General features: G+C 40.0%; 3 protein-coding genes across 5 annotated transcripts in view; 2 read left to right on the top strand and 1 right to left on the bottom strand.

The window, feature by feature from the left end:
• Positions 1 to 19,841, bottom strand: part of LOC126389773 (myosin-10) — a 667,776-nt gene that overhangs the window by 546,904 nt on the left and 101,031 nt on the right. The gene's annotated exons all lie outside the window — the stretch shown is intronic.
• Positions 357 to 16,227, top strand: ttc26 (tetratricopeptide repeat domain 26). Its single transcript, XM_050043654.1, has 18 exons — positions 357 to 682; positions 829 to 972; positions 2,730 to 2,822; positions 3,017 to 3,131; positions 4,600 to 4,649; positions 5,058 to 5,203; positions 7,667 to 7,838; positions 8,405 to 8,479; positions 8,599 to 8,701; positions 11,066 to 11,121; positions 11,757 to 11,810; positions 11,897 to 11,960; positions 12,048 to 12,136; positions 12,354 to 12,437; positions 12,548 to 12,617; positions 14,223 to 14,329; positions 15,494 to 15,627; positions 15,881 to 16,227. The coding sequence occupies exons 1-18, from the start codon at positions 680 to 682 to the stop codon at positions 15,993 to 15,995; spliced, it is 1,674 nt and encodes a 557-aa protein (XP_049899611.1). The 5' UTR covers positions 357 to 679; the 3' UTR covers positions 15,996 to 16,227.
• Positions 18,622 to 19,841, top strand: part of LOC126389776 (ubinuclein-2-like) — a 28,149-nt gene continuing 26,929 nt past the window's right edge. Inside the window, exon 1 of one of the 3 annotated variants that reach the window (XM_050043646.1) lies at positions 18,622 to 19,383. In XM_050043646.1, the coding sequence (XP_049899603.1) occupies positions 19,081 to 19,383 (303 nt within the window). In that variant the 5' untranslated portion in view covers positions 18,622 to 19,080. The remainder of the gene's footprint in view (positions 19,384 to 19,841) is intronic. The other 2 variants (XM_050043647.1, XM_050043645.1) reach the window with 2 other exon arrangements.

Raw genomic sequence — 19,841 nt, 5'->3', positions numbered from 1 at the left:
AAATCTTCGTGACGAACAGCAGCCATAGCAGCTCTAGCCACAGCCACTTCTCTCTGTTCCGTTGCTAGGCAACGTAGAACAAACCTCTTCATCAAGTTCAACACAGTACAGTCACGCTGTTTCCTGTTTAACCCCAGACGCTTTTTGACTACAAAATAAATGTAAAGATGTATCTTAACAACAGTTGAAACGTCCGAGCTTTTCCTTCGCTTGATTTTTAGAGGAGGGTCGTGGTGCGTGTTACATCAACTACTCACTCTGTATTGGCTTTAAACTGCCTCACTAGATATTCAGATTCTTGCTGGTGCTTTTAATTTGAAAATATGAAAGCGGAATAGGAATTAATCTATACTGCCGTTCACTGTCAGCTAACGTTAGCTAGCCGTAACCAAGACAATCCATAATTCTCCACCTAATAGTGCGAAAACGAGTTAATTGTAATTTCATCACTGCAATGTCAGTCGTGGGATAACATAGTTTACGTTGACAACATTAGGCTTACCTGTCGGTTTTCAATTTGAGATGAAACTAGATAGAAGCTAAGTTAAGTAGCGAGTATACAATAACTGCTAACGGTGTTGTGTTGTAGTTGATAGGAACACCAACGTTACGTTACCAAGGCTAGTGATAAACAAGTCTTAGCTAGCGTTAGGTGCCTCCTAAAGAAAGGCTCGCCGATATGGTGAGTTAACATTTTTGCATACCTCATGCCAAAACCATTATAATGCTGTCTTTTAAGTTAACCTGCTTGTGAAACTGTCGTATATTTTGGCCCTAACTAGCTCAAAGTTCTGTGCTAACTTCAGAAATCAAAATGTTCCTTGGCAGATCCTCTCTCGCGTGAAGCCGGCCGTGGGAGGAGAGACACCGGCGAGCATCAGTGAGAAAAAGAAGAAGAACAAAACAAAGGTTCCCCCCTTGGAAGAATACCTGCAACAGAGAGACTACCTTGGGGCTCTGACGCTGTTAGAGGTAGTTACACACGTAACACATGGGTTAATACAGAAGAATTGCGTGCTAAAGCTTTTGAGTGAATGTTAACGTGCCACCCTTCACTAGAGGGGACAGGTTTAGTGTCTACATGATAACATGCATTTATGGATCACAAGCCATTGAATCCTGACAGACCTCTAGACTAGCTTTCGGTGTGCTGTACTGCAGCTCATCAACATCTAAATATTTTTGCAAAGTTGGGAAAAAGTGTCACATAATTATTATTTTTACATGTAAGGAATAATGCAACAGTGGGGTTATGATTTAACAGAACTGCACTTGGTTCAATACCAATGTACCATTAAACTTCAGTTAGTAGCCTTGGCTATTATTTGATTTAATCACCGAAATCAACAGGCCTTAATTTTGGACAGGCTTTTAATTCCTTTCACACAAAACTGTTGCTCAGCAAAGATGGGAAATACGTTCAAATTTTTTTGAATATTACTTGTTTAAATGTTAGGCCTCAGATAACGTATCATTTATGAATCATTCATTTGATCTAGCTCTGACAGACAGGGCATGTGAGAGAAAGAGAGTTATGGCAATTGGGGATTACGGCACCTGGCATACCCACACAACACCACTTTATCCAGTTAAAACAATACTCACAACTTGGATTAATTTTTATTAAAACCATTTTGATCTGAGGACCCTTACTGACTAAAGGAATTTGAATTACTTACAGGGTAATCAAGGAATGAACACATAATTTGAGGTAGTCAACAACCTAGTTTTATACATCTGAAGAACTTCTGTTAAAAAAACAAACTGCTTGGCAACCAGACCAGGCATCTAATTGAGACAGGCGTTTATTTGTCAAAATGTGTAGCCACACTGGGCTAGTAAAAGAGACTGGGCGTTTAATTGGTACTAGGCTTTTAATTGAAGTTTTATGGTGGTAAAGCTCAATACCCTTCAAAAATTAGTTCAGTAAAATTAATCCAGTTAATTGAATCCAATCAATCGTCAAATCATATCGGTTCAAATTCAAGGTTTTTGGGGTGCAGAATGTGTGGCAGATGAGGTCACAGTGGCGGCCGTACTCTTTGGAGACATAAACTAGATTGTTGGCCACATTTTTGTTGTTGTTAAGTGGTCACACTCAGAGAAAACTCGAGGAATATAATGTAGAGTTCTGTATTAGGATTAGACTGATAAATTAATCAGGCGTATACAGTATATTGGCCGATATGAGCTCATTGCAGATATATTAGTATTGGTGTGTATGCAGGCAGAGAAGTAACAAGAAATGCCAAGGTGGGTTTGATGTGTCACGATTGCATAGTTTGTCCACCAGAGAGCACTGACAAGTTTATTGTTCCAACTGTAATATGTCCCACTCAGTATGTATGTTGGTCACACACAATCAAGGAATCTGGGGGTCCATATCAAGATTGTTTGTCACATCCTTCTTGGTTTTGTTTTTCTTCAAAAATTACGAATGAAGCAATAATTTTATATAATTAAAAATATCCAAATGTGATAACTCAGTTGAGAGATTAAGTGAGATGGCACTCCTTGACTGGCTTGTCCCTGTGGCTGAATAAATAATTGCTGCTCTTTCACACAGGGGTTAACTCTTTTTTTGTAATGCCTCCTGCAGATTATCCTGTGTCATGCCCCTGGAATTAAAGTTTCAGAAATAGAATCACTCCCACATCTACACTACAGACACAACTGTATTACTGAATGCTGCTGCGGCTGCTGCTGATGTGTTGCTGTGTCATCCCTAGTTCCAGAGAAGTATTGGCGAGAAAGAGGAGCATGCGGACCTCTGGATTGGCTACTGCGCCTTTCACTTGGGTGATTACAAGAGAGCTATGGAGGTACTTTTGCTGAATGTGTGTCTGAATGAGTGTGTTTAGTTTGGTACACATCATTTCAAATAAAGTACCCCGGATGCAGTATTTAAGTAACTAATAATTCTCAATATCTGTTGGATAAATGGATAAAGATGTGACTGAGGGTTTTTTGTAGAGTGTGATCACATTAGTAATATTTCCTCATCATGTTCTGACAGGAGTACAAGTCTCTGACCATGAAGCCTGAATGTCCTGCTGAGGTGTGGGTCTATCTGGCCTGTGCACTGTTTTTTCTGGGGCTCTATAAAGAGGCCGAAGAGGCTGCATCTAAGGGTAGGCTTTCTAGTTGTCTTCCTTTGTACTGCTAACCACTGCATACAACTGTCTTGCTCACCAGTAAGCATTCGATTGTCTCTAGGTCATCAATATATTATGAAAATAATAACAAAATATGGGATACATATCAGCAATGCAAATGGACATATTGAATTTATATTTTCACATCATTTTTTTGTTATTGAATTGGACCAAAATTGGTATAAAGATGCTATGAGCTCTAAACATCAATAAGTACTGGTTTATTTTTCAGTTATGTTACTCATTGCTGTGATTTCAGTGAAAAATCATATGAATTTAACTGACATATTGGTGCCTCACCAAAACATAATCGAAACGTCACAGATCATTAAAGCCCACCATTTTTGTACATAGGGTTGTCCACATACTTTTGGACATATTGTTTTGGACAAGCTTCAATTAGAATAGTAATTATGCACCAGGTTTTATTCAAGAAGTCTAACAGTCCCTTTCAGGCTTTTATCCGGAAACTATGGAAGCACTGAGACGCAAGTGAGAAAAAGAAATGTGGGGATCGATTTTCTAAGTCTGATCTAATTTGTTTTCTCTTCTGTGTTTATGGCTTAAGAACAGGTAAAATAAAAAGATTTTTTCCGGGATAATTCATTGCATGTTTTTACATCTGTGAAATTTGTGGGGAAAAAAAGTTTTTTCCAGTCGAAAAAGAAGTTTCCTAGCACCATTTAAGTTACCTTTTTTTTGTGAAAACAGGTGAAAAGAAGTTTTTGTAGGTAATTATTTTTTCACAGGATCATTTTTTAAGTGTTTGTTGTTGTAGCATTCATTTTGGCCACAAGAGGCTGAAGTGCACCACTACCCCATGTTCCAAATAGGACTAAAAGAATTTATGGCTTTTTCCAGGTGAGGTTTAATTTCTCCTTGCACTCTAAAAATTTCATCCACCCAAACTTTTTATTTTACAGGTGAAAAATAATATATTTAAAGAAATGATCCTGGTAAAACTCTCTTTGGTAAAACTTGGTAAAACTTTTCTCCACCTGTTTCACAGATAAAAAAAGGATTAAGGAACTTAGAGAGGTTATACAGTAATGGAAAAAAACCAACTTTTTAAACCTTTTCTTATGTCATAAGAGGAAAGAGAAAACAGTTTAGCTCAGAGTTAGGTAATAGATCACCACATTTTTTTCTCCTGGTTTGCCTCTCAGGGCTTTCATATAAGGCAGCTGTTATTTTGAAGACTTTTTTTTATGCAGATTTGGGAACACAGAGGGCAGGAGATTTTGCTAAATGATGTTGCTGTACACTTTTAGTTCCCATTAATTCACTCCTCAGTTGTCATTTACATGTTTTGCCAGATCACTAACAATGTTGTTCATTCAGCTGTGTAATTGCTGAGAGCAAGGTTATTATTTTAATGAATTGGGCCTCTTATTGTCATGTGGTTTGCTGTCTAACTAAATTTGGTGTCTCTTCCTGTCTGTAGCGCCAATGTCCCCCCTCCAAAACCGACTACTCTTCCACTTGGCTCACAAGGTTGGAAAACTATTGCATAAGTTTACTATTGTGTGTTTATTTTTCCTTTCATTCTTCACATGATCACTTAAAATTCTCAGCTGAGCCTCCCTGCACTGTATGTACAGGTTTATGTCTAAAATATGAGAGGAATATGCCAGTCTGTTTTCATGTCATACAATACTACAATAGTCTACAAACATTTATTGCATCTTGTTTCATCTAAGCACAACTATGGGAAAAACTTAGTGGCATCTCCACAGTTTGTGTAATAGATTTTCTTAACAATCCTTTTGGTTGCCAGTTTCTACTGTTGTGTCTTGTTGTTGATGTGATTCATGTCTTCTTGCTTTACCCCCAGTCTTTTAATCTTTTTGCGTCACCGTGATCATATCACTGAATGATGTAGTCCTTCATATTGTGTCTCAGTTTAACGATGAGAAGAGGCTGATGGGTTTCCACCAGAACCTGGAGGATGTGACAGAGGACCAGCTGAGCCTGGCATCCATCCACTACATGCGCTCCCACTACCAGGAGGCTATAGACATCTATAAACGCCTGCTACTGCAGAACAGGTCTGAGCTTTCCGCTGCCTCTTGCTCTCTTAAATTAGTTTCACAGTCCTGCTGCACTTGGGCGCATGTGCCATCCCAGCACCACCTTGACAGGTGTGAGTTGTTAATGGAGCTTCACGCCTTGTGGAACCATAAATATAATTCAAGTGTCAGTGCAACAGACCTGCTGAGCTGGCTTCCTCTAACACTAATATACTGTATCTGAGGTAGCAACTGTGAAAAAATGAAAGACTTTGATTTCACTGTGCGGCTGCTCAGAGATCTATTCATGACGTTATGGCATCTGTAGGCTAAGGTGCATCTCAGGTTAGGTACAGGCATCTGCAGCAGCTCTGAGAACACTTTCTATTGGAATGCAAATGAGCCTTACTGCTGCTGCTACTTCTTCTAAATGCTAACAGGAAAATGCAGACATGTCAAAATAGTGCTGTGCAAAAAACTACATATTTTCCTCAGAGAGGTTTGCAGAAAAACCTTAAGTCCTGGTCCATTTCCCCAAAGCCTCGGTGTCCCTCGTGTTTGTTAGCCTGCTAATTCCCATTCTGTTTGTGTCTGTTTGTTGCTGTGATAACCTCTTGTCTCTAGCCTTTTTGCACAATGTAGAATTTCAATTAAAAATATTATAAAAATATGTCCATTTATAAAGACTAGTCCATACCCATTGGTAACTTTGTCACGTTCTACCTATGCCAATCCTCAATCCCTATGTGCAGTTTCACATAGATTGACCACGTCAGTGAGTAGAAAAACGTGGGACAGACAGAATGACACACTGACAGTTTCCGTGATTATGTACAGCATACCATACCATGACTTAGTCATACCAAAAATTAGGAAAAAAACAAACATTCAGCCACAGAGGGAGCCACAGCGATCGATCACATTTTAGCCATTTTTAAGCATTTTTCTGTTGTTATAGCGCCACCNACTGGAAGTTATGGGTTCTTTTTTTTTTTTTTTTAAAGATATTTTTTGGGCCATTTTGCCTTTAATGGACAGGACAGGTAAGTGTGAAGGGGGGAGAGAGAGAGGGGGGATGACATGCAGCAAAGGGCCACAGGCTGGATTCGAACCCGGGCCGCTGCGGCAACAGCCTTGTACATGGGGCGCCTGCTCTACCACTAAGTCACCGACGCCCCAAGTTATGGGTTCTTGAGGCAAATTTGTTCCTCATGAGGAGAGGCATCTCTGTGCAAAGTTTTATGTCTCTAGGACATACGGGGCATGAGATATGCCCATTCAAAGTTTGCAATTTCAATCAGTTGCTATAGCGCCCCCCTTTGGCCAATTGATGTAATATTGCTTCATTCGCATCCTCCCATGACCCTCTACCACTGTGCCAAATTTCACATGGATTGACCAAGTCAGTGAGGAGAAAAACGTGGAACAGACACACCCACACACACACCCACAGAGTTTTCGTCGTTATATAGTAAGATATTTGTTACCATGATATACAATAATAAATGAGCTGACATTTGCTGAAATGCTATGTTGACTAAGAGAGAAAATATGTACGTTGCAAGTGATTACACAAACTGTACCACAGGTCAGTTTTAAGTTTGAAGTATTAAGTCTCGTTGAACTCTTGCCCTTTGTGTCCCACATGGGTCAACAAGTTAACACTCTTAAATGAAAGACAATTATTATAAAGTACCATGGACCCTTGCCCTAGATGGGAGGCAGACATCAGTGCAGAGAAGAAGCACTTGTCGAGAGTGGTCCAGACTGTAATGCAGACTCCCATTAGATACAAAGCTAACAGTTTTATCAGATCAAATTTGAGTCCATGCCGTCAAATCTCCAACCTCTCTTATTCAGTCATGAATTGGAATGATTTCTTGATTTCCTTATCTGACTTAAAGCTAGAACAGGCCACTCAGAGGCTTGCAACTACTACATTGTCTGTGGTTACTTTGGTTGTTCCATTAATTGCATTTCTGCTACTGGGGACAGTAACTGCAAAGAACTTAAACTGATACTCTTTGGTAACTGTAGATAGCTGCTGATAGCAACCAGGAAAAATAGAAGTGCTATCCTCTTCCCATTTTGGTTGAGCAATGGTTGACGCACTTCCTATGGAGTAAATCCAGCATTATTTTCCCAGGAGATTGTACCCAGTGACAGACAGAATTGCATGTTTAAAGCAAGGCTTATAGGGAACCAATTAAAACGTCGATTTTGTGATTACTCTAAAGCCATTATGGTAAGTTATCATCATGATAAGTTAAAGCAAAATGTGTCTATTTCCTCATTCAGTATAATTTAGTTAAATCTGTATACACTACTAAGTCAAGCAATTTAAAACACTAGTGAGTGATTATGGGTAACAGCTGAAAAAGTTCCTGTTCTAAACAACATATTTTTGTTAATTTAAACCAAAAAATCTGTAACATCATGTGTCCACTACAAGTAATAAGTCTGAAAGCCAGTTTCACACCCTCATCGCATCTTGTCTTTCAGAGATTTCCTGGCCCTGAAAGTTTACGTGGCTTTGTGTTACTACAAGCTGGACTACTACGATATCTCCCAGGAGGTGTTGGCCGTGTACCTACAGAGGATGCCTGACTCCACCATTGCCCTCAACCTCAAAGCCTGCAACCACTTTAGACTCTACAATGGCAAGGAAGCTGAGGTACTCAGTGTTTGATTGCTGCATATCCTCGCTGGTGTTTTAGTTGTTCTTCATATGATGTTTCTTCACGTTTTCATACACACATTTTGAATTTTTTTTTTTTTTTGTGAAGTCTGTCACAATCTGTAGAAGAATCACCCAAAAGGCTAAAGGTCAAAGCCTATGTTTTGTAACACTGAAATGAAAAAGCAATTTCCTTTCCAAAAAAAAAGGTATATCCACTGCATTTCTATTTTCAAATCTCCATCCATGTTTGTGGTTCATCATCAACACCAACAGGTTAACATAATAAATCCAACGAATAATACAAAAGCAGATATTTAAAATTAAAGCAACAGTTCACAGTACTGTAACATTTTTTAAAAAAGGAACTGATGAAAGATGTTTCTCAAGGTGTCAGTGCACAGTTTTTGGTGCTTTTAATGGGAATCTTTGTTTTTTAAATTGTATAAACACGCATGCACTAGTACAGTTGAGTAAGTGTCTGCTTGTCCTTTTCATTTCTGTGGGGATATTAAATGGTGGAAGGTATGACTTGTATACTGTTTGCTCTTTTTCCCTTTCAGGCTGAGTTGAAGAACCTAATCGACATCTCCTCCTGCTCCTTTGAGTTTGCTAAGGAGCTTATCCGACACAACCTGGTAAGCTCTTTGCAAGCTCTAGCTGTCAGTGTGTAGGTGTGTGCTGGTGTGTGTGTGCACACACAAGTGACTTACATGCTACTTTTCCACACTCTGCATCTCTCCCCTGTGTTCTGCAGGTGGTGTTTCGTGGTGGGGAGGGGGCGTTGCAGGTGCTGCCTCCTCTGATAGATGTGATCCCTGAGGCCAGACTCAACCTGGTCATCTACTATCTCAGACAAGGTGTGCAGCTGTGGCATTGCAGTTCTCTGGAAAGAGCAAAACAAGGGAAAGATTTCTAATGAAATGCATCAACAGTCTTATTTTAAAATGGGTCCATGTCATTGGTTCGACAGCCCATTGGTTCGACATTCCATTAGTCCGACTGTCCGCGGTGCTGAACGGCTCGCAGCGGGCGTATGGTGCGCCGTGACCGGCTTGAGGCGGAGCAGGCTCACGGCTTATGTGTTTGTCACTTTCTTTTTCATTTTAACCCACACCATGATCTTTTCCTGACCCTAACCAAGTGGTTTTTGTGCCTAAACCTAACCAGACCTTAACCACAGGGCATCATGATGATTTCGGAACGGACTTCAGAACAATGAGTTTAATATGGTCGGAACAATGGGATGTCGAATCAATGGGCTGTCGAACCAATGGGCAGTTCCCTTTTAAAATAATGCATGAATTTGTTTACAACACCAGTGAAATTAGATCCCTTCAGCTCCTTCAAATTGTGCATCGCAGTTAGACCCTTTTTGCTTCCCTTCTTAAATTGAAGGCTGCTGCTTTATAATTGTCCATGTTTTCAGACTGCAGTGCGTGTGTTTATAGCACCCCGGATGGTTCTCGTAATCCATGGTTTCTGGTTGTTGAATGATTCAACTGTAGTTTGGGTACAGTTGCTTCTGTTGTTTTACAAATTAAATCTACCATGGACTCAGTGAATTCATTGACGTCATCAGTGACATTAGCAGCAGTGGTGTCCTGGAAAGTGTTTTAGACTGCGTTATGTAGTGCAGACTGCAGGGTAACTGCATGAGATCTAGTCACTAAGAGTTTACTTAATCAGATCTAAATGATCAGGTTTTGCCTTTGTCAAATATTATCATTTTTTTACTCATAAATCCATATTAAAAGATGGACAATATGACAGCTCCAGGCCTCCAAGAAGTGTGACAGGCTTTGAATCCAATTTCCGTGGTGGCCAACCAGTGCTACTGCAATTTCTGGGGTCCGTTAGGTAATGTCATTGGGCTCAAGAACACTTTTTCCCATGGACTTACATTGGGAAAGAGACATAAAAAAAAATCAGCGGATACATTTTTTTGAGTCTCACAACTCCCATGAAATGACTCATTCCACTATTAAGATTTAATCCATTTGATCTGATAACATTTCGAAAATCTAAAAGAGCCACAAGATTAAATTTCTTTCTCCCCATTTAAGTGCAGCAGCACTAAACTGCAAGTCAGACGCTCAGCTAGAGGAAGTTGGCTGCTCGGCTGCACTTGGCTTAGTAGCCACAAGTGTCTACTGTGCCTGCTCGATGGACCCAATAATGCAGAAGCAGCGCCGATTTCATATCGTGGAAATTGAGCATTTCTGACTTCATGCAACTTTCAGGAATGAATGGGGCCCTGCCGCCAATGCTGTATCCAGGTCTCTTAATATATCCATGGACCACTCTACAAAGGGGGAAGCTAAAACAAAGCATCTCAGTTGCCCCCTGGTGGCTGGCTGCAGTAGAGGTTATAAACCCTGCCTCCTCCAATTTAGCGGATAGGACACACTTTTGTGTAAAAGAACAAAACAAAAAATAAAAAAAACCCATATTTTTTTCAAAAAGTTATCTGACGTTATAAAAGGGGGTTGTGACATCATGATTGACAGCTGTGTGTGCCAGTTGGTGTGCTTGTGATTAATGGTGCTGATCCAAATTGGGTGTTTGGGCGGCAACTTGGTACTGCAGTAATTGCCACAGCACAGACTCTGGCTCCAAATGATGTCACCAGTGCAAGATGGCAGTGGCCGTATCTGGCATACGTTGGCTTTTTTGTACAGTGGTTGGAAGTGCAGATGCATCGTCCATTCTTGTGTATAGTCAGTCATTCTCCCATTTTTCAGTTATGACATTGAGCGTGTCTTATGGGGGGCTTAGCTTCCTCTTCTGTATTTTTTGCCCCCTCTGTTTAAAAGTTAGGCCTATGTATCTATAGAAAAATAGCATAAACAACCAAATAATTGGCTGAGATACATGTGACTCTTGCTTCGCTGTTGTTTCAGAACCATGAACAGTGCTGTCTGTTGTGTTTAGAGGATGTATGCATGTATACAGAATATGTCACTTAAGTTTGGAATACTCAACTATTTGAGATCAAACTCTTTTATGTTATGCTCTGTTTTATTTAATATTGTCTTGTATAATAAGGATGTTAAAAAATGTTAGAAAACCTTATGCAATTACCTTTTTCATTATTGAGTACTTACACCGTCATCCTTATTGTCATGTTGCTGTTAATTACATGTGTAGTGTCTCTAAATGTCAGATTTCAGAGCAAACCAACCATAGCTCATGGATTCACATGCTCCATTTTATGCTTCCAGATGATGTCCAGGAAGCCTACAACCTCATCCAAGATTTGGTGCCCACGACACCTCAGGTAACAATTCAAAGTGACACTCGGTTTTAATGTGATGTTATATTCTGAAGCATTATATAACTATTTGGTCTTAATAAGAGACTCTCTGCTCAGTGTTACTCTAACATGAAAAATAACACAGTAGCTGTGCTTCCTGAGAACCTGTGCTCATATTGACTATTCAGACTTTATAGATTCCACTTTTTAACAGGGAAGAAAATGTGCAATAAAACCAGAATCATGCAGTGTTAAAAAGAAGCCTGTTATCAAATCTCTTTCCCTCGCTCCACTTAAGAGTTCCTGAAGAGCCTTTTCTTTTATATGACCAGTTTTTTATCCTCAAAAGCACTTCAATGTCGCCTGGATCTGAAAGCCTGTGAAACTGATGGAGTGTTTGGCTTTTGTGTCTCTTTTTTTATGCCTTTTTTGAACTTGTTGAAATGGATTTTGGGAGAGTTTGAAGCAACAAAAGAAAAAAAGATAAAAATGATGGATAAACTTCTTGTTTATGAACTTATTTATGTGTTACCCACAAGTAAATTATTACATTTAAGTTTAAAGAAAAGATATTCTGTGTTGCCTTTCTCCCTTTTTAAAAAACATTTCATCATAAAGGGAACTGACGAGGTTTTCACTTTGATCATTTATTTTCTCAGGAATATATCTTGAAAGGAGTGGTAAATGCAGCGTTGGGACAAGAAATTGGATCAGTGAGTACTTCTGTAAAATACACAAACAAATGCGATAAGAGTGAGTCGGAGAGACAAATATTTGTCATTGCTCTTTTATCTTTCAGAGGGATCACCTGAAATTTGCTCAGCAGTTCTTCCAGTTGGTCGGAGGCTCGGCCAGCGAGTGCGGTACGTTGAATAGAAATTTCATCTCAATATGAGCTTTTAAAGCAACTCTGTGTAAGAATGTGTGTGTGACACATTTCTCACTTTCAGACACTATTCCTGGCAGACAGTGCATGGCCTCCTGCTTTTTCCTCTTGAGACAGTTTGAAGATGTTCTCATATATCTAAACTCAGTCAAGGTTAGTGTTGTTCAATACAAGGCACACATTATATGGTATACAGTATATTCCAGTCAAGAATCACAATGAGAATACTTCACTGTGGTATGTAAGATGGGATTTAAAAAAGACTCCCACACACTGGGTGACAAGTGGTGCTTTACACATGCAGTACATTTTTTTTGGAATCAAACACTTAACCTTTTTTGTGTTGGCATAATTGTGCTTTTTTTTGCAGGGTTACTTCTATAATGATGATACATTCAACTTCAACTATGCTCAGGCTAAAGCAGCCCTTGGCAACTACAAAGAAGCAGAGGAGGTACTTAACTTAATTGTTCCTTTTTACACAACTGCTGCTTTTTACAGACTTTGATCAATTCTGATAAGTTGCTAATTGCAGTTTCTAACTTATTTTGATATTTCTTTCAGGTTTTTCTGCTGATTCAGAGTGAAAAGATCAAGAATGACTATGTTTACCTCAGCTGGCTGGCACGATGCTGTACGTATTGGAGTCGTTCCGATGACAGTGTGTTTAATTGCAAAAATCTTTCTGTTAGGCACACTCATTTCTGTGGTACAATTGAGTCAGGTGGTGGATTGTCAATGGCCTGTGCTCCCTAGAGGAACAAAGGACTTAGGTCAAGAAATTCAAGCACAATTCATACACAAGACAGTCAACTTAACATTCATTTAAAATTTAAAAGGAACTGTAAACAAACTTTAATGGAGTAAAGGAAAACATAAAAACAAAATACAAGAACGTTAGAAGGCAATAAAAAGATTTCAGTAGTTTTATACATGTATTGATTGACTAGTATTTAAATCCAGTTAAACGAGAATTAAAACTTTAATGTAGAAGTCTAATAATTGTATATAAAGATGGACAATGTGTCTCCACTTCAAAATTAAAGTAGAGATCTCAGCGGTATCAAGTTCTGGCCGTCCAAGCAATCGCAAGCAGAACCATTGATCACGAGCACACTGATTGGCAGACAGAGCTGTCAATCATGATGTCAAACCTCCATTTTTTAGTAGAAAATAAATAATTAAACCCAAAGTTAAGAGAAAAATGAACTCTTGAACATACAACAGAGTGAAAATAACTCTTAAAATGATACAAACCATCTTTGGGAAAAATGTATTTGACTTGAACCCCCATCCACTAACATGGACAGGGCGGGGTTTATGACCTATAGTGCAGCCAGCCACCTGCGGGTGATCGAGATGTTTTGGCTTCACTTTTTGGAATTGTCATGTTGTCTGCCCGTCTGTGTATTAGTCAGAAGTTCAAACAAAAAAAATTGTTTATCTGGAAAAAAAAAGATATGAGAAATCAGAGCATAGGTCCAGTTCAGGACTCTGAACAGATCTCATGCTAAACTCTGGCACAGAGGGATTTATGGGTTATTTATTAAACGTTTGAACCAAGTTGGTTGACACTGTAAAAACAGACAAATCATTCCATAAGAATAAAATAAATAAGTAAAATCTCAAAATGAATCCTCAACGCAACAGGCTGCCATTGAGAGAATACCATGTCAAAATGCCAGACTGCTGGTGAGGTGTTTGTTCAGCAAGAAGCCCGGGAGTTGACATTTTGCATAAGTAGTGTGAAATTGCCAAACTCGGAGCAATATCATCCAGTCGCTTAGTTTTCGCTGACAGGCTTGCTGCTGTATTTGGCACCAGCTACACAAAGGAGAGGCCTTTTTCAGGCATACATAAAAAAGTCACAGTAGTCTACACCTGATGACATAAAAGCACGGAGAATGCTCTCAGAGGCCTTGAGTTGGAGAAAGCAAGACTGAGGAAGCCTTTATACTTTGTTCGCTGAGGCTTAGATCTGAATCAAACATCACTGCCAGATTTTTTAGCCTCAGGTCTGTAAAGAATTTAGGTTCGCTCTTGCACTCAGCCGGTGTTACGCTCAGCAGCTCTAAGAAATGGATATCTCCATTAAAAGATTTCTCTCCCCTTCTTGATTTAATCCACATCAATGAAACCTGCCCGCAGGGGTTTAATATTTTCTAAATCTGAATCTATAAAAGTTGCTGAAACTGCCTGTGAATGATGGATTATTGTATGCTCATCTTGTTCCTGTCAGACATAATGAACCAGAGGGGTCGGCTTGCCTGGGAGCTCTATCTGAAGATGGGCACATCCTCCGATTCCTTCAGTCTGCTGCAACTTATTGCCAACGACTGCTACAAGGTGACATCATCCTCTGTTTTCTGCCTTGTGAATCATCCGTGGTGACCACTTACATGGGAATACATGTGTAAATGTATGAATTATTGCTGAAGCAATTAGTCAATTAATTGCTGAGTGGATGGACAGAAAATTAATCGCTAACAGTTTTAATAATCAATTAATTGTTTGAGTTATAATTCAAGCAGTAACGCCGCAACATTCTCTGGTTCTGTGTGAGTTTCACTGTTTTATATTATTGCACATGAAATATAACTCATTCTCGAGTCTTCTTCTTGGGTTCTGGGAAACTATGACTGACATTTTTCAGAATTCTTTAAAAAAACAGGTAAGTATTTACTTGCAGCCCTAGTATGAATGTTTATTTGCCATTTATTTTCCTGTGAAGGACTGCAACTAATGATTGTGTCCGTTACTGGTTAATCTGAAGCTTATTTTCTCAATTGATTGATTATTGTTTGGTCTGTAAAACTCTCCATCACTACTTCCCAGAGCCCAAGGTCACATCTTCACATGTCTTGTTTTGTCCGACCAACAGTCCCAATCCTAACAGTATTCAGTTTATAATCATATCAAATTGAGAAAAGCAGAATGTTCTCTGATTTAACCTGCTGGCACCACCAATTTTTGGCTTGAAAAGTGACTCAAATGATCAATTATTTATCAAAATAGTGGCTGTTAACTTTTCTTTCAGTCAACCAATCACTTCAGCTCTATTAAGCACCATTGCACTAATGTCTTCACCTGAATCTTTCTCCATTAAAATACCATCATTTATTGCTTTCCTTCAGTTTTGTGCTACAAAACTCTTAACTATTCCTGTTTCCTGAACTCAAATATGTCAAATATGTACGTAAGCTTGATTCCCAAATGGAGAAATTGCACATTTTATTCTCCACCTTCCATTTTTGTGGTATTTATGTCATACATCTCAGTTTGGGCTCTGTCATTATTTCCACATCTTGCATAAGCACATTTTATCCAAGCTGTGGTTATGTTGCTCGAGGTGTTGTCCATCACAATGCCCTCAAGTTTTATCACTGTGTCTTTTGAAATGCACCCAAAAGTGTGAGTCACAGACTAAATGCTCATTTGGTAAAGTGGCAGTTTAATCTGTGCCTCCATATGTTGCATACTAGTGCTCATGATCACAGCCTGTTCTTTCAGATGGGTCAGTTCTACTATGCAGCTAAAGCGTTTGATGCACTGGAGAAACTGGACCCAGGATCCAACTACTGGGAGGGCAAGAGAGGGGCGTGTGTTGGCATCTTCCAGCTCATACTGGCAAACAAGGAGCCCAAGTATGTTTGTCTCTTTTTTTCCTGTGCGATGCTGTGATTTCATCATCACACATATACCATTGTTCTCTATGTTTGTTCAGTTGCGGAATATCATTTGTCAAAGAGATTCCTGCCATTACCCAGGAAAACTGAATAACACCTGGGCTGACATATCAAACTTCTGTGTTCTGTTTGAGTCTAAATGAAAGAAACATGAGAGATGGTGCATTCTTGATCTAATCTTATTTCCTCACATTTCCTGTTTGTGTTCTAGGGAGACGCTCAAAGAGGTGTTGTCTCTGCTGCGAAATTCAGGAAACCCCCAGGTTGAATACATCATCCGAGCTCTGAGGAAGTGGGCCAAAGACAACAGAGTCCTCCTCTCATGACAGCTTTGGGCGCTTAACTTCAGCTCACTACATCAACAGTAGTTACATTATGCAGACATCAGCAGTCATTATATTGCATTTGGTCATTATACTTAATTAAGTCGAATGATATCTATGCCCCATGAAGAAATATGGAGCTGTTATCTCTGCCTCACAGCTGTGAAAATATGTAAGTTTTAAACTGCAGTTCTCTATGTACTGGTATATTTGTATTAAAATGAATATGTATTGTCTAAAAGACTTTTGCATTTATATGAGTGATTACTTTGAATTTCAGAACAATAACTGATGTCATGCAGTTTTATCCTCCACTTTTTTAAGCAATACTAAAATACAATCAATCATTTGCATAAAAAAAGAGGAAAACAAAAAAAGACAAAGGCAAGACAAAAAAATTATTAGGATCAACAGCAAAATAAATATATGTATTTGCAATGGTATTTACTTGTACAAGAGTATACTAAAACTAAAGATTCTGACATCAGAATTTAGTTCTTTTTTCATAGATATGAATGAAGTTAACAAATGACAAATTTTCAACAGTTAATTTTGCAGAATAAAAGAAAATGTACGGATTCATCTTCAATTTAAACTTCTACACACAGATTAATGTACACTGGAGCTGTGTACCAATTACACTACATCCTACAGCAACTCTGAGCAGGTGTGAGTATGTAGTGTGGTGACAGTGGAAAAGTACTGTAACAATATACTGTAAGTCATTATCCAAAATATACAGTGCCTGATTTTTTTGTGTGCTATTGAAAGACACTATTGTCCTACTTTAGGCTTTGAATTGCACAAAGAAACATGAGAGGCTGCTAACAGCTACGAAACAAGAATAAAATGTGGATGGTGGTGAGGCAGCGCCATAAACTAACCAAAGTAATTAATGAATATTAATAAGGAAATCTCTGGAAAACATTTTTGCTTTTGTCCTTGTGGAATAAATTTGGCAATGTCATGTCAGCGTTGCGGTTTCACATGCATTGGCACATGAAATGTACGATTTCTTGTTAGTATAACAAAATTTAATATGTACTCCATTTTTTTTAGTGTTGCTCTTCCATAAAGTTAATGATTTTACAAAGACAGTTTAAAACAACAATGGCTCCAAACACAGCGGCTGAGGCTGAGAAATCTTGCGTTTTAGTTGCTAATTTAAGTCAAGCTTCAAAAATACTGGATCCTACAACTCCCACAATGCAACTCAGTAGTATCTTTCATTAAACCTTACCTATCTGTTTAAATACCTTTACCTCTCAAACTTTAAGGCCAAACTGACCATGATGACATCATTAGGGTTATTTTTACAGGCTGAGTGTCCACATTAAGATGGTTTAATTTGTAAATGCACCTTTTTCTCTCCATATCAGCCCTCCTTCAAGACAGTAACAGCATTTTTCTTTCTTCACAACGGTGCTTTTCCAAAATGATGAGCTAGCCCAGTCAGGGTCAGGGGCATTGTGCCAAAGTGCTGGGACAGTTAAGAAAACACTAGTTGTCTATAACTGTCTCTGTAGTTGTTAATTTTAAACACCAACATAGCAGAATACACAGATACGCTGTTATTATTAACCTGGATTTATGTTGATTTTCACAGAACTAAGAATCTTGCAATGCAGGGCAGTAGCGTGGGAATGGTGGTTAACGTGGGGTTCATTAGCTGCAGTTAAATAAGTATGTTATACACATTCAGCTGACTGAAAACAGAAATAGAAAAATATGTAAATTACAGCTATATGGTGACTATATAAAAACAGTCTAGGTGACCACAGAGAGCAGGCAGACAGACCGGTGGAGTAACATGCTTTACCATTGCTGAGTGTGTGTGTAACCTAGTCACAGGCAGGGACTGTGTGGCTGTAAAGTTAAAAAGGTAACTCTCTGTCATCTAACTTTTTGAGTTATTATGCATTTTAAACATTGATATAGCTGATCACGCAGCCCAGCTGTTGTCATTTATCTCTGTTCAAATATTAATTTTGTCAGACAACACCCCGGCCATGAAATAATTATTTGATCAGCTATGATGTCTGTCTCACTCCTTATTAATGTTGGCTATGATGCACTTGAAAATGGGCAACGAATAGGTTGTTTTGGGTCAGGTTTTCACGTAAAAAAGGCATTTTGAATCTGGGAAGTGTTTTTTAAATTGCAAATTTGGCCACATTGCACAGGGGGGATAATGGGGGCCCAAAACCAAATTTTGCCCTGGGGCTTCCTAACAGGTTAATCCAGCCATGGTTTAACCACAGAAGTACAGAAAGCACAAGCATCAATTTCACTTTTAAGTTAACTAATTTAAGGTAATAAGGGGCATGTCTGCTACTCTTAAAGTGAATATCAACAGGTGGTCAGCAGTGGCTGTAACTAACTCAGCTGTGTTGGGCTGGTTAACTGAGACAGCCAACCATCTGGCTTGCTTTCTTCCGTTTCGGATTTGATGTTTGAGTGTGCGCTGGTGCCATTGTAGAAAAAATGCACAATTCAGCATTTTCTTGAATAGACACAAAGACAGGCTTCAGCTGAAAGCTATCGATCCTGAACCAGAGCCGAAGCTGCCAATCGATGCGTGGACACACACATGTGGTGTGTGTACGCCGAAGCCTGTCCTTCACTCAGACACTTTATAAAGGTCATCATAGTACTGACAGTGTTGTTATTATCGCCTGTTGTGACAGAGGCGGGTTTAGGATCGGGGCACGCGGTGATTGGACGTGACGACCCCCCCGTGTCACGGTGCTTCCGTTTTGTGCGTACGCGCAGGCGCAGCGACCCCTCTCTTCTGATATTTTATTTACTCCCGAAAACCCAAGATGGCTCCTGTGAATGTGTCGGTCCCATAGCAAATTGAGGATGCAAGTAGCTGCCGAAAAAACAACTTTTCCCCGACCGTCGCATCCCCTGGAGTTCAATTCGTATGGTGCGGAGGAGGCCCTGACATCCGTCTAGGCACTGAGCAGCCGTCGGAGCTTCGCGAAACCTTCTTCAATCCACCAATTTGGAGTAGTTTCGCGAAGTAGCTCTTCTCCTCGCTGTCGCTGTCTGTCCGGAGCGAGGTTCAGGCAGGCAGCTCATCCAAATGGCCGAACCGAGAAAAGTGCAATTTGTCACCCTCTCGGCCTTCGCAGCTGGAGCAGCCGCGGAGTCCAGGAAACGCCGGCTGGAGGATGAGGCCGACTTCAACTTCGGTAGAGCCGGGGAGGTCGAGGCAGCGACCGGGGCAGGGGGTGCTGCCAGCAACGGTCGCCTCGGCAAAACCGGCGACAGGGACACGGCTGGAGCCGAGAAGAGGGTGACGGTGCGGCTCAACCTGTCCCTACCGGAGCCTGACGACCGCTCCTCCGCCGAGTTTAATTACGGCGAACTCATCCAGAACCTCCAGGTAGGGTCTCCCAGTTTGACTAACACTACCAGGCCGGGTGAGACTGGAGCTGGAGTTAATTTTATTTGCTCTTGGAAGTGTTTGTGAGGACTTGTCATTGCTAAGTGAGAGGGGGGAAGTGCACCTTGTCCTTCTGTGGACTAGCGTGGCTGAAACTGACCATTAGTGCGACTCAACACAAAAGACAGCAGCAGTTTTTTTGAGCACGCAGCTCAGCCAGTCCACTCTGCGTGCTTTCCAACTTCAGCTGCGCTCTGCTGCCAGATTGTAGCTCTATATCGAGGGACCTCCTCTTTCTGAACATGTAGAGATATAGCTTATCTCGTGCTGCTACCTGTGTCCTGTTCACTCAGACTTGCCCAGCAACAGCCCAGTCACACAGCCATTACAGCACTTGGAAATGCCACATGCAGTTTGGCCCTCTGGCTGCGGGTGATAGATAGATGATAGAGCATTGC

This window comes from Epinephelus moara, chromosome 5 (assembly GCF_006386435.1).
Source record: "Epinephelus moara isolate mb chromosome 5, YSFRI_EMoa_1.0, whole genome shotgun sequence".
Classification (NCBI taxonomy): domain Eukaryota; kingdom Metazoa; phylum Chordata; class Actinopteri; order Perciformes; family Serranidae; genus Epinephelus; species Epinephelus moara.
The sequence above is the reverse complement of the archived record's forward strand: the minus strand, read 5'-3'. Positions and strand labels throughout refer to the sequence as shown.